This window comes from Pygocentrus nattereri, chromosome 5 (genome assembly GCF_015220715.1).
Source record: "Pygocentrus nattereri isolate fPygNat1 chromosome 5, fPygNat1.pri, whole genome shotgun sequence".
NCBI lineage: Eukaryota > Metazoa > Chordata > Actinopteri > Characiformes > Serrasalmidae > Pygocentrus > Pygocentrus nattereri.
In genome coordinates this window covers 6,315,414-6,330,423 of record NC_051215.1, presented here as the reverse complement: position 1 = coordinate 6,330,423, position 15,010 = coordinate 6,315,414, and the positions used below count along the sequence as shown (strand labels likewise).

Sequence of the window (15,010 nt, the reverse complement as noted above, 5' to 3'; positions counted from 1 at the left end):
GTGTCACCCTAACCCCTTTGAACTGAGTTACATGGGGTAGTAGTTGAAATCTTGCCCTATGAAATGGAGCAACCCTAAAATAGAAAGAAAAAACAGTGCTTCATTAACAGCTCCTAGTGCTGCTCTGTAGGCAACCCTGCCTGCAGTGATAGCAGAGAAGGGAAAAGTTCAGATCTTCACTGCTGGGCTTTAGTTACATTTAGGGCATCATACGCCTTCAAAGAGGGGGCAATTATTTATGATCACCCACCACTAATTCTTTGGTGATATGAAGCTGAAGTCAGATATTCACCAGCTTTGTGTTTTAATTTTCCCATTCCACCTTGAATTGGTGCGGCAGTTATATTCTGGCGCTTCAGGCATCAATATTGCTGGACTATTTAAGGTGGAGCGGGAAAGTTAGCTAGATTTTTTTTTTATGCTTGCTATGAAGAAAACGACCATAATATATTGAAATGCCATTTAACTAAGATACTACGACAGTTATTTAATAGTCAGTTTTAACTGAGAAAATACTCACGTATATGGGGTTCATTGGTCGCTTGAACAGTCGTCTTGCCAGTTTTCCCTTTATTTCTGTTTGGAGTGTGCCTCTGAATAACCTCAGTTTGAAGGGCCATTAGCCCTAACAACAAAAACCGGGACACCCTACCCATAGACGTGAATGCGCAAAACAGAGGGCTAAGGGCTAAGTGGTAGGGGCAACGGGTGAAAGACAAAGAAAAAGAAAAAAAACATGCATCGCAGGCACGTAACACCATCTTACAGCCTGACGGATGAATTTGCAGGAGAACACTATTTGCCTGAATGCATAGTACAGCTGTAAAGTTTGGTGGAGGAGGAATAATCATCTGGGGCTGTTGTTCATGATTTGGGCTCCTTAGCTCCTATAAAGAGAAATCTTTATGGGGGCTTTATAGGCCTAGACAGAGCCCTGACCTCAACCTGATCCAGCATCTTTGGGTATGAATTGAAATGGCATCTGTGAATTTGAATGGCCAGGTATTATTGCCCAACATCACTACTTGGCCTCATTGATGCTCTTGTGGCTGAATAGAAGCAGATCCACACAGTCATATGCACTGAGAGGACTGGGTAGGTTATTTGTATATGCGGGTATCAGAACTCCTCAGATTCTAATTGTAATTCTAACAAAATTGGCTTTGACAATAAGAGGTGTGCTCAACTAGTTAAAGAACTAAACAAAACCACATTTTTCAAGAGACCCAGCCTAAAATTGGCCTAGAATTAATTACCAAAGTGATTTGAAACCTTTTTCTTTCAGCCTGGGTCCAGGATGTGCATCATTAGCTTTGCAAAGTTGATTGTAATGAAATGGCTTTCAATTTGGAAACCACTTAGAACTACTTAGAACCCACATAGCCTGGAGTAATCTGCACAGAAATGAGACCTTAGAGCAATGGAGGAACGTCGTATCACTTGATAGGTCACCTTTTTATTATTTGTCTGGCTAACCCCCAACTGCTCCCCGGGTGTCATGGATGGGGCTGCCCACCGCTTCGGGAAAGTGTGCTCACTGCACCCCAGTGTGTACGTTCACAAGTGTGTGTTGGTGTTTCCTTGCACAGATGTGCTAAATGCGGAGGGCACATTCCTGTGTGTGCAAGCTCAATTGGTCAGTGTTGGTCATTACTTTGATGTTTTGTTCATGATGTATTCATATAATAATTTGTATGTCAATCTGCTTGTCTGGTGTTTCTTAAGCAATCAAAGATATCAATAGGGAGTTTGTCCACTACAGTATCATCCTCTACTCTTCTGGGCAGGCTAGGTGCTGGAACAGTGCTGTGAGGATTTGATTGCATTCAGCCACAAGAGCATTAGTGAGGTCAGGTACTGATGTTGCTTGATTAGTTCTGGATTACGCCAATTCATCCCAGAGGCATTGGATGGAGCTCCATCACTTGAGAACTCCGTACCACTGCACAGCCAATTGCTGGTTGGCATTTATATATAATTTATTTAAAATCTCCAGTCAAGTTATTCATTTTTCATTTTTCAGGGGGGGCTTGCTTTTAGTTTTTCAAAGAAATCTGTAGGGATATTTTTCCATACCTCTGAAGTTCAGTCTTAGAAGTTGATTGCAATTTTGCTTCTTGTGTAATTAACACATTCAGTTATGTTAAGTTCTAGACTCTGGGGTGACCAGTCCATTGTTCTGAGAACATCAGTAGCTTCTTTGTTTGATTTATCTCATATATCATGACTCTGTAATATCTCGTGTAAAGTGAATAGCTTGGCCAGTGTAATTTTATGGCTGGAAATTAAGTAAACAAAGTGTTCTCTGACTTTTGCACAGTTCTGTGTACAGTATATACTGCATTGGCCACTAATTGACTGTACAGTTTAACTAAAACGTAAGTCGATCAGATTGAGGTGTAGTCAAGATGTGACAAACTGTGTGTGTGTGTGTGTGTGTGTGTGTGTGTGTGTGTGTATACACACTCTACAGGCTGAAGAAAGAGCTAGAGGCGTATAAGGAAGGAGAGCTGGAGCTGCTTCGCGAGGCCCTCAGTGCAGAAATTCAGTTCCTCCGTTCGGTAAACACAGTTCAATTGATCAAAATGTAGAGCAGTGGTTTTTAGTTTTCCATTTTTCTGCATGGTATGGACAGAATACCATATTACGATTATAGTGTACATTAAAAACACTTCTGTGAATCAATAATATGACATGGTTAAAGACTGGCCTGCATTATTTTCACCAAAAGCATTTGTTGGATAAGGTGAATGCCTTCATCCACACATAGAAACAGTGATGTAGAGCATCCCATATTGGTCAGATTTCTCAGGAAGGGCACATTTGCGTATTGTATGTCAGTATTGCAAAGCCAGCATCACTAAGAATATGTTATGCAGCCCAGTTAGAAAGTAAACCTTTGACAGTTTTACGTAGTCATGAATGTAGCGGCAGCATTTTAATAGCCGTGTTTATTTGAGCTGATTTTTAATCATTTATGGGCGTTCATAAAATAATAATGACCTTCTCTTGGCAGAAATTATCGCAGAAGGGCAGCGTATGCTGAAATCTGTTTATTCAGACAGATACCTGTGATGTTCAAAGGTATGTTTAAAGCAGAAAAATCTAGACAGCCTGTTCCATTTTGATGTTCTCTGGTCTGCAGTCTAGACAGCTTGTTATGTAGTTTGATAAAATGTCCACAGAACCTTTAAGTGAAGGTCTAGAGAATGTGCTGTACAATTCATCCCTCATGTGCCTGAGCTCATTTCTCTCTCCCACACGAAATGCCAGGCTGGTATAGCTGCTTCCTGAGTGGAACCTAAGTTTCTGTCATTGTGAATCACTTGTCCACATAGAGTTCCTATACATCATTGCTTTGTTGAAATCTGTAGAGACCTCTAGTGGGCGAAGCTGAAAATGGACAAGGATTCAGTAACCAGCATGACTGACCAAATCCCAATGAGAGATGCAATTTGTTGCGGACCTGGTCACAAATAGCTCGATATCTGGGTGTAGTGTAGAACTTTCCTCATTACTAAAGCAAATGCCACCTGGTAGAAAAAAACATGCCATTTTCTTCTTACTGTTGTTGTTGTTGTTCTTCTTCTTCTTCTTCTTCTTGTAGTTTTTTATGTTGCATTACTGATTTAATTTTTTTCAACTGCATAATGTAAAAGTACCTGGCCAGCTAATTAGCGATTTTTTTTAATTCCACTAAAATTCAGAAATGTGATGTGCATTGAATCTTCAGTGTGTTCACATCATACTAGACTATAAACAACAAGACATATATGCATATTCACATATCATACGCATACCATATATCTTTGTTGTTGCCAGTATAATCATATGAATCATTTATTTGCAGGCAACTGTATCCAAAACTGGAAGGTTTCATAGACAGGACATATTTAATACACAGCACTAATGGACTAGAACAGAATATTTTCTTTTCTTTTATTATTATTGTGTTATTAATTCTCTGTATCTGCATGCTATTAGATGTAGAGACTTGACTGTATTTAGTACTATTCTGTCTTTCAGTGCGGTGTCTTATTTAAATACAAGTTTTCCGTGTTATGCCTTTTTTGATGCATAAGCAGGCCATCTAGTGGTCATCATCTAACAGTACATCACAAATTTGTGATTGTGGTTGGGCCTTATAGTACACATTAAACATCACAGATGCTGCTTGGTTATATACCTACAGATTTTTGAAAATGTATAATTATTTTATTCTTGGCAGACAAATCATTTAGAGCATTAAAATTGGTTTCTATTGCTGACAAAAATTGGTTTCTGTCACTGTACCTTTAGTTTTTTCAGAACCAGGTAACCAGTGCACTGTTGCAAACGTCAGATGCAAAATGTCATGCCAGTGACCAAAGAACAGTTAGAATTCATGGCAAGCAGAGGCTTGATCTGCTGAGATCAGACTTTACCAGGTAGAAAACATCCAGGTGAAGTGCAGCTAGAACACTGAACATTCTATTAGATGGTAGCGCAGGGTATTGGAACCACCTCAAGACACATGTCACAATATAATACGATGCAACGGTGTTTCATACTTTTTGTACAAGATGCTTTTTCTGTTAATGTTTAGATTATGAATTTAGTTTCAATAGCTGCTACAATAATGAATAAATACATAATGATAGGTTTGCTTTAATGTTGTGGAAAAACCTCCAATACTAAAGATTAAAATACATAATCTAAATAATACTGAGTCAGCAGCACAGGCAATAGCTGATATTAGGACTCATACACTGTTAAAAAAAGATGGTTCTTTAGTAATGAAAATGGTTCTTTGCATGATTGAAGGGTTCTTTGCATCATGAAGGGATTCTTCAGATTGATGGAGAATGTGCTGTATATGGCTCCGTATAGGACCTCTGTTACAAGCTTGACGCTGTAATAATAGAACTCTTTTGGGTGCTGTACAGTGGTTTTTATATATAGTTCATTTTAAAAGAACCGAAGTTCTGTTAAAGTGAACCTGGAAGGGAACCAACTGCAAATGACCTCAGTTCTTTTTGTGTTCACAACTTAAGTGAACTCTAAAGAGGACTCACTTTTCTTTCTGGTCCTTTGAGATCTGAGACCACGTCTTATTCAGACCACAACTCCATTAGAACTCGGACCCCTTTCACAGCACTCGCGGTGGGCACAGCGTTCGCCAAGTGGGCAGCGTTCTCTGATAAATCCGACCTATCAGGTGACGAGAAGAACCACCAGACCCACCTGCTGCTCTCCTATTGGCCGCACTGAAACAATTGCCAAAGTGCATCACGCAAAATTGGAAAAATGGCCCTGAGGGTCTGCCTTGGTGGGCTCTGTTTTCGTCTGTGCTCCTCACTGAGCTCTGAATTTTCCTTCATTCAGCGTTCAGAGCTGAAAATTGTGTTGCATGCCCAGCTCAAGCCTTTAACACGGTAAAATCACACGGGCTCTCGCATCTTATCGCTTTACTATGTCAGCACTGCTGTCGTGTCTCAGATCTCGGACAGACTTTATCCTGAGTGGAAGCTTATGAATGATCCTTGGTCTGTTTTATCTGCTGAAGAGCTGAAGACTGTGGCTGAGCCTCGAGGTCTTCACCATAAAGCAAAGCTAAAGCGGGCTGGGGCCGTTTTGTTTTCACAGCGCCCAAATTAATCGAATTTTTGGGGCCGTTTAGAGGGGGCTGAATTCGTTTGGCATGTTCACATATGCAAAAGAAACCATGATTCAGCTGTCTGAGCCCACTTTAGACGCTGAAACGGCCCAAGTGTGAAAACGCCAATATAGAGCCATGTACTTTACTAAAGAACCCTTAAAGAACCATCTTTTTTTAAGAGCGTGGCTCTACATGTGTGAGCTTGTGACTGTAAAATTAACAGCAAACAGCAAAATATTTACTCCTGCACGCACAGTGTGCTGAGAACCGAGTGAAACATGTTCTCAAACACTGTCATACACATGATCATGAATATAGAGCAGACATGTAGGCCACGTACTGGGTGTTATATAGATTGTAGTATTCACAGGTATATTTGGAATGGAGCGTAGATCTATCACAGCCTTTACTGTATGTTGCCACATGTTTGTCACTGATACAGCAATGTTTGGATATTTTAAATACAGCCCTTATACTTGGTCATGTTGTTGGGTCTACACTCAGGACAAGATAGTCTTCTTCTTCTTTCGGCTGCTCCCTTTAGGGGTCGCCACAGCGGATCATCAGGACAAGATAGTAATAATGCTAAAATAATAGTTAAATCAAATCAGTAACAGATGAACACGGTTATACAAGACAAAGCTTAGTAATAAAAGCACAAATATGTGGCAGAGTGCCATATTCATAGTAACAAGGTAGAGGAGTAGATTGTGAGGCATGAATCAAAGCCCTAATTGTAACTGGTTGGGTATTATTTCTATTAGGCATAGCAGTTAGCTACGTAAGCCTTTTTTATTATTTTTTAAGCAAAATTCAGGAAATTATATATTGGCTGATCATACATTCGTGGTAAAAGGAAGAACTGTGCATAAACTTTCTCTCTGCAAACCGACCTAAAGTATCTACTACAGTCATTAATTCTGCCAAGTTCAGATCTTTGAGATCTTTGATTGACCCAAGCGTAATTCGAACAGGATTAGGTTTATATCGGGTCCACAGTAGATTCTTATGTTATTTTATTCCAGCCCAGATCTGTCATGTCTGATTTCTCCCTTCTCCCTCGACCAAATTTAACATGGCTCCTTGCCATATTCAGGGGTGGACAGTAACAAAATAAATGTAATTACTTTCTGTAGTTAAGTAGTTTTTTTGAGTACCTGTACTTTACTGAAGTTTTTCCATTTGGAGTGACTTTTTACTTTCACTCCACTACATTTCAAAGTCTAATGCAGCACACGGTTCAGCGTCAGCGCAGCAGCATAAAACTTTGGGAGAGTCTGTTCAACATAAATGATGAACTAACCTAACTTTGTGTAAATAGAGCTCAATATAGAAATATGTCCACATATGCAGTCGAGACTGACGCGGCTTTTTTCTGAATTTCTACAAACACAGTTTCATTTTATAGTAAATTAGTTTGGGCTGGTTTATGTTTATGAACAGACGCCTACAGATCAACATAGTAAAGGAGCTCATCTGTGATCCTGAGTTTAAAGCCAGTTTTTATTCAACTTAAACTTGGAACTAAGTTGTAAATAAATCTGAAACTGAAACTTTGTGTGTAAAAAGTGATTTTAGAGCCACTCGGTTCTCCCTGATGGAAACTGTTTACCTTCAGTGTTTTGTGCTTCTGATCATTTTAATAGACGTCAGCATCACTAATTAATGACGTTCCATTAAAAGACTGGTTTACCAAGAGAGACGCTGGAGGACTTTCACCTGAAATGAGTTCATGAAGCCAGTCTGGTTATAAAAATGATAACAGGACATCAGAGCCAGAATTACTCTTTTAGTACTTTTACTTTATACTTAAGTACATTTGAAGGTAAATACTTCAGTACTTTTACTCAAGTGGAGGTCTAAAGGGAGGAACTTCTACTTTTCCTGGAGTAATATTTTACCTTGGGTGTCTCTACTTTAACTCAAGTACATGGTTTGTGTTCTTCGTCCACCACTGGCCATATTTAGTTTCTTAGTGCATTTATCCATATTAAACCCTTCAGTTTCAAAATTGAGGATGTTTTGGAAGAGTCTCTTAATCAGGTATTCGCTTCCTGTGTTCACATGAGCACTTGCTGTCCAGATCAGAATGAGAATCAAGCTTTATTGGCCAGGCATGCCACACGTACAAGGAATTTGGTTTTGGTTACAGGAGCTCACAGAGCACAGTATCAGTCAGACATTCACATGTAGAAAATAAGATAAAATAAATATAAAATATAACAAAATGCATTCCTACCATCACTCACTCAGACACACACACAGTCATACCTGTAAACCTTATGATGTGCGAAGTATGGGTCTAAAGTTAAAGTGCTGAGTGCAGCAGCAGTTAAAGGGTGTATAGTGGCAGAGAAAGGGATCGATGAGGTGACAGTCAGATAAGTGGGGTGATGTGGCAGGTAAGTAAGATGCTAGAACAAACACTGGTTTGAGACGGCAGTTTCAGAGCATGCAGTTGAGTGATGGCTTGTGGGAAGAAGCTCCTTTGTAGCCTGGATGTCCTGATCCTCATCTTGCTGAAGCACCAGCCTGAGGAAAGGAGCTGGACCAGGTGGTGTCCAGGGTGAGAGGGGTCTGTGGAGGTCTTCTCTGCATGCTTCCTGGCTCTGGAGGCATGCAGTTCCAGCAGTGTAGGCAACTTAACCCCAACCGTCCTCTCTGCAGACCTGATGATGTGCCGCAGTCTGTGGAGGTCATGCTTGGTAGCTGAGCTGCCCCGCACTGTGATGGACGTGGTGATGACAGACTCTGTGATTGCTGTGTAGAACTGCACCATCAGCTCCTGGGGACAGGTTGAACTTCCTCAGCTGAAGCAGGAAGTACATCCTCTGCTGGGCTCTCCTAATGATGGAGCTGATGTTGCTGTTCCACTTCAGGTCCCTGGTGATTGTTGTGCCCAGGAACTTGTAGGACTCCACTGCCATCACAGTTCTGTCCAGGATGGTGAGTCTGACAGGGCTGGAGGGCTCTTCCTGAAGTCCACTGTGTTCTCCACTGTTTTTGCTGTTTTCAGCACCAGGTTATTGTGGCTGCTCCAAAGGACCACCTGAACAACCACCCATCTCATCTCCACCTCGGATGAGACCAATAACTGTAGTGTCATCTGCATACTTCAAGATTTTGACTGAGGGGTCCGTAGAGGTACAGTCATTCATGTACAGTGAGAAGAGCAACGGTGAGAGGACACAACCCTGTGGAGCGCCTGTACTGATGATCTGGGTGTTTGAGGTGAACTTTCCCAACTTCACCTGCTGCTCTCTTCCTCCAGTGAGGAAGTTGGTGATCCGCTGGCAGGTGAGGCTTGGCACGCTGAGTTGGAGTTGTTTGCTGTGTAGCCGTCCTGGGATGATTGTATTAAAGGCTGAGCTGAAGTCTAAGAGCAAAATTCTTGCATACGTTCCTGAGTGTTGTGAGTCACGTAAAATTGTTATGACAGCCACCCCGTGATGAACTCATCCAATCTGAATAGGGCTTTATCCAGATGCATATTCATAATGCATAATCACATAATGCACAATGCATAGTCACATTAATTTGGAGTGAAACTGGGCCGACTGCGCTCTCTCTTGCTGAGAGACCCTCTGTAAGCAGAGATGGTCTACAACTACTGCTAAAAGTTGTTACATAGTTCCAAATGTTGTGTCTACTTTAGATCTTTAGATGTATCTAATTATTTTCTTTATAAAAAACAAGATTTTGAGTATTTTGGCAAGATGCCTACTGTTAAGCAATAAAGGTTAGTTCTGTAAGTAAACATTTGCATCTGGGTAGCATCACCGCCCTAATATGTAGCCATCTGATTCATCGCGAGAGCCAAATTGACTTTAATTCTACCTGGGAAGCTAGACTACTGACTAAATGCTGCCAGCGAGTGATGGACTCTTTATCACTCTATCTGTGCAGAATGTTTTTGCTAATTTTGATAATTGCTGTATAGCCCCCCATTTTATTTTTTTGGCCAGCAGAGCTGTGTTGGTAAACGTGATTGTGATAATGCGCTCCTCTTGGGAAAACATGCCATTACAAAAGACTGATGGACTCACTTTCATAGATTTTGTTTCATCAAAGTTTATTCAATTACCAGGTTAAATTTGTATATAAATCATGTGTTTTTGTCACTAATTATTTTGACTAAATTAACATCGACTTTCAGTGGACAGTCTGCAATGATTTGTAATTTAGTCGCAGGCCAAGCTTAATCTGTTCAGACAACCAACCTGCTGATTTGCTGACATCCAGTAAAAATGGCTGGTCTGAATACTTAGAAAGTCCATTGCTCTGCTGTGCCTTCTGCCACCTGCTTCTGTGCTGGATAATTGCCTGGACAGTGTTCAGCTTGGCCAGGTTTCATTAGACGAGGGGTGGGGTGGCGGACACTTTGCGGAATACGTAAGAATGTAATACTGCAGAGTCCTGGTATTAGCATTCCACAGACTCCTGAGAGCACGCCGGTGTCTTGAAAGAAGAGAAAATTACAGGAAGGGTGATCCAGAGGATTCGTGTCTTTGCCCTGGCCCTGTCCAGCACATCAAAAAGCCCAACTGCTGTGATGGCTTGCCAGGCTACTCGTATTTCTCTTTTGTCTAGAAACAAACAAAAACATGCTCTTATCTTACCTAATATGGGGGCAGCTTTTTAAGGTTGACAAATACTTTTATTACAAAAAGTATATTTTCACAGTAGTATGGGTCTTGAAGGACTGGGATCAAAAAACATTTGTCCGGATTCACTGACCACAATCGATCAGACATCAAGAACCATTGTACCCCCTTCAGTATGCACCACCTGATGGTAAAATATATTGAAATAAAGCGCTGTCGTCTCAAGAAGGGCCTGGGTTAGATACCGCGGCTGGGCAACCAGGGTCCTATATGTGTGGAGATTGCATGCAGTCAGGCCAATTGGAGACACTAAATTGCCCCTAGGCGACCTGTCCAGGTTGTTTCCTCACTTCTGCCCAACCACCAGGATAGGCCCCAGCAGCCCCCCATGAGGGTAAGTGGTTTAGAAGGTGGATGAAATTTGGGTTTAGATTGACGCTAGCACAAGTACACTTCTGTGTCGTTTCGTTTTCTCTATATTTAGTGTCTGTTGTCTATTTATTGTTGATTTGTTATTGTTTTTTTATGATTGTTAATAATATTTAGGTATATACTGTTATCCTACTAGTACACATGTACTCATTTCCTTGTCTCAATGTTTATGCACCAGAAGTAGCCCAGATGTGTTTCATTACACTGTACCTCCCTATGTGTAATGACAAAGCTATAATAATGATAAATTAATTGAATTGAATAGTTGAGTAACAAACAGTCCAGAGCAAAAAGGTTTAGGCATCTGGGAATATTGTGTTTAAATAAACTGTTTATCTTGGGAGTAAGGGTTTACTTAGCAATGAACACAAATAATATAGTAAGTAGAAATTGTGTCTGTGTATTTGCTTAAGTATTTTGAAACCTCTCACGGAAGTATTGATATTATTTATAGTCCAATTTTTATTTATCCAATTTTTTTTCACTAATCAGTACTTCATTAAATTAAATCAGATGTGTAGGTGGTGGATGTGTGTGATGGCTGGTGTGGGTGTGTGTGTGTGTGGGGGGGGGGGTTCTGACAACAGCGATATATACACACTTATGTAGGGTTATGTCAGTTGATATGACAAACTTATGTAGGTGTCACGTAGCGTTATGGATAGTACCCTACAGTAAAGTGTTACTTTTTTTAATATAAGAAATGATGTTTACTGCATTTGTTTGTATTTATTCTACTAGTTAAAATGGAGTTTTACACAGTCTGCTTAGGTGCCTAAGTACCATATGTAGCTGACCTGGCTAGCAGCAAGTAAGGAAACAGGGTTTTTCTTCTAACTGGATAAGTGCACAGTGATGACGCAATTAGCCGCTGTGTTGTCAGTCGACCGAAACTGTCAGCTTGGCTTTTAAAGTTATGCTGGTGACCGCCAGCTTAGGGACTCTTTTTTTTTTATTTGAGCATCATAATATTGAAAAGCCTTAGGCCTGTTTCACACAGCCTGACCGCTGTAGCTCACAGGCACTGGCCAGTCACACATGGAGTGGTCCTTTTTCCAAATGGATAAATAGTCAACACAGTCACTCTGTTGAATAAGATATAGTTCATAAAAGAGTGCAGTACCTGACAGCATTCTGAGTAGTGATTGGTCGACAGTTTCAAGCCTAGTCGACGTACCAGGACACTTATGTCCACTCCCTGTCCACTCTATTAGAAACTCCTACCTTGTCAGCCCACCTTGTAGATGTAGAGTCAGAGACGACAGCTCATCTCCTGCTGCACAGTTTGTGCTGGTCATCCTCTAGTCCTTCACCAGTGGTCACAGCATGTTGCCCACATGACGCTGTCGGCTGGATATTTCTGGTTTGTGGACTGTTCTGAGTCCAGCAGTGACACTGAGGTGTTTAAAAACTCCAGCAGCACTGCTTTGTCTGATCCACTCAGACCAGCGCAGCACACACAAGCACACCACCACCACCACATCAGTGTTACTGCAGTACTGCAGTGCTACTACACCAGTAGTAGTGCTCTTCTTCCTCAGAACCTTTAGTCATAGCTAGAGCACCCAACAGATTTTTCTCTGTAGGGTTTAACTGCCAGTCCATCCCAGTATGTCCCACACGTTTCTTTCAGAAGACTAGATTAGCATGTAATAGCTGGAGTTACCTTGCTCTCGCATGGCAACCACAGCTAGTTTAAGTCACTGTTGCAGCTGCTTCTCTCTGACACCCATTGGGGCGCATTATTCCGGCATCGCCAGAGCCCGCTGAGACCCGCTGCGATGTTGGATTGCTTTGTTTCTCTGTTGTCTGCGTGTAATTAATGGGGTGTAATCGCATCGAGAAACATGACTGATGTGTCACGCTCTCAGAGAAACTCCCCTCCCCTGCAATTAGAGCCATTATACTCTCAGCAATCACAACTGCCTCTGTAAACAGCAGTGTTTACATTTATCCTGTTGCTTTTAACCATGTAATTGGGGCAAGGCATCTTCTAATGGCTTTAGATCGTACAAACCTTGTTTCATTGTTGATGGAGGAACAGTTCTGCCTTATGTTTAAATGCAAGATAGTAAACGTGTAGAATAGGAAGCTGAATTTTCAATTGCTGTTATGAGCAAAGCGTATCTCGAATTAGTCACCTTTACAAGGTCCATCTCCACCCAAACGATGGCCAGTATTGGTCATTGCTGTTGGGCGGTAACTGACTACATGTACTCTGGGCTACATTATTTGTTTACAAAAGTTATAATTAGAGTAGGATATCAGAAAATGCTGTAATTATGTAATAGTTATTTTAAGGCTATGTTTAAGGGTCAACTTCATTAAATCAGTTTGTTAATTCTCAGTTTACTGACTATGCCAGTGAGCCTCATAATGTTTTTTTACTGATTGCATTTTTAATCAATCTGTCATCCAAAATGCAGTTCTTAACCTCTTTAACTCCTTGGGACCACCGGAGGTTCTGAAACGCACTTCATCATATGCTTTACTTCATAACTTCCATATTTCATAAGCTGCATTCAGAAGCTGGGCGTCGTATGAGGCTGTCACTGTCTGCTTGACAGTCAAATTGATGGTGATGTCATTTTAAACCCTTATAATAAGGGTTTCTACTGAAAGTCGACCCGTTTTTCCACAAATCTGGGCTATAAACTATAAACAGATGGCGTCTCTTCAGTGACCTGCTCTGTAAACATTTCTTAATTTTTGGTTTTCAGCAGTAAAATGTAAGCATGTGTGTAATATGTGTGATCATATTTTTGTGAATTTGAGAGGAGGTTGTTTTTTTTTTTTTTTGTTTTTTTTGTAAAAGAATAATAGTTATGAATAATTTGCCTCACGGTTTGGGCATGTAAATTCAGATGGACAAACAGAAATGCTGCTTGTCAGTCTGCTAAACTTGCTGTAGTTTACGGACATTACGGACAACATACGGAATTGTTTGAAATCCAATTTATGTGATTTGTAAATAAATCCAATTTGGATAATGTGAAACAATCTCCAAATCTTATTAAACAAACCCAAATGTCCGTCATCTCCAGCACAGTTTTCTGAACTTCTTCTAAACTGGAAAATCCCATATAATGCAGAGTGTAATTGTTATCCTCTTATTACCGGAATAAAGACGGCAGACGCACCTCCCATTCAGAAGAGTACGCTGGCTGGCTTTGCTAACTGATTGTATGAATGTATGACGTCATACCCAAAACAAAATGTCCACGAATGTCTGTGTCTACGAAAGTTCATCAGTTCAGGATCAAAAGTTTAGATTTCTGAGTAATATTTGCTAGAAATTGGCTAGTATTTGCTTTTTCCTTAGTATTTAGCATTTTCCCGCTTTTTTTTGTGAAGTTAGAGTTCATTCAGAAATAAGCTAACACGCTTAAATTTTAAATATTCAAGTATACTCTGATTTACATTGTGAATGGTTGATAAATAGTTGTAGTTGTTTTATAGTCAAATGAAATGTTTTTTTTAAGTGATTTCCTCTAATTTTGCAAGTTTGACACATTTCTTCGTTTCACATCTTCAAGTAGAGCTGAGCAAAAGTCCGAGACCCTGAGTAAACACGAAATACAGGTTTTAAATGACGATTTCATTCATTATTTATTGAAGGTAAAGATTTTCACGTTTGCCAAACAACACTTGTTGATCGCAGTCCTTTTGGAATAATGTTCTGTAGACTGATGAGTCCAAAGTGGAACTTCTTGGAAGACAGGAGTCCCATTACGTCTTGCTTAATGGTGACACAACTTTCCACAATAAGAACATCGCACCAACATTCAAACATGGTGGTGGTAGTGTGATGGTGTGGCAGTGCTTTGCTGTCTCAGGGCCTGGGCGACTTGCCATAATCGAAGGAACAATGAATTCTACTGTCTCCCAAAAAGTCCTGCAGGAGAATTTTCAGTCATCAGTCTGTGATCTGAAGCTCAAGAGTGCAGATGGGTTATGCAGCATGGCAACAACCTAAAGTTGATGAGCAAGGCTTTTGGAGTGGCCTAGTCAAATTATTCCTGACTTGAGCCCCATTAAGATGCTGTGGTATAAGTTTAAATGGATAGTTAATGTTCAAAATGCACCACCACCACCACCACCACCACACTGTCACTGCAGTGCTGAGAATGATCCACCACCCAAATAATACCTGTTCTGTGAGGGTCCATGGGGGACCTGACCACTGAAGAACAGGAAAGTCTCTAACTTTACATCTACAAGGTGGATTGACAAGGTAGGAGTGTCTAATAGAGTGCACAGGGAGTGGACACAGTGTTTAAAAACTCCAGCAGCACTGCTGCGTCTGATCCACTCGTACCAGCACAACACACCACCA

The 15,010-nt window shown here is 40.7% G+C and overlaps 1 protein-coding gene across 6 annotated transcripts in view; it reads left to right on the top strand.

Moving 5' to 3' along the window:
- ccdc172 (coiled-coil domain containing 172) overlaps positions 1–15,010 on the top strand; it is a 39,952-nt gene that overhangs the window by 20,759 nt on the left and 4,183 nt on the right. For 3 of the 6 annotated variants that reach the window (XM_017722746.1, XM_017722741.1, XM_017722745.1), the window contains 3 exons: positions 2,474–2,561; positions 3,017–3,084; positions 3,375–4,140. The exons of 1 other annotated variant lie outside the window; for it this stretch is intronic. In XM_017722746.1, coding sequence (XP_017578235.1) covers positions 2,474–2,561; positions 3,017–3,046 — 118 coding nt within the window. In that variant the 3' untranslated portion in view covers positions 3,047–3,084; positions 3,375–4,140. Of the gene's footprint in view, positions 1–2,473; positions 2,562–3,016; positions 3,085–3,273; positions 3,329–3,374; positions 4,141–15,010 lie in introns of those variants that run through there. 2 more of the 6 variants (XM_017722743.1, XM_017722742.1) reach the window with 2 other exon arrangements.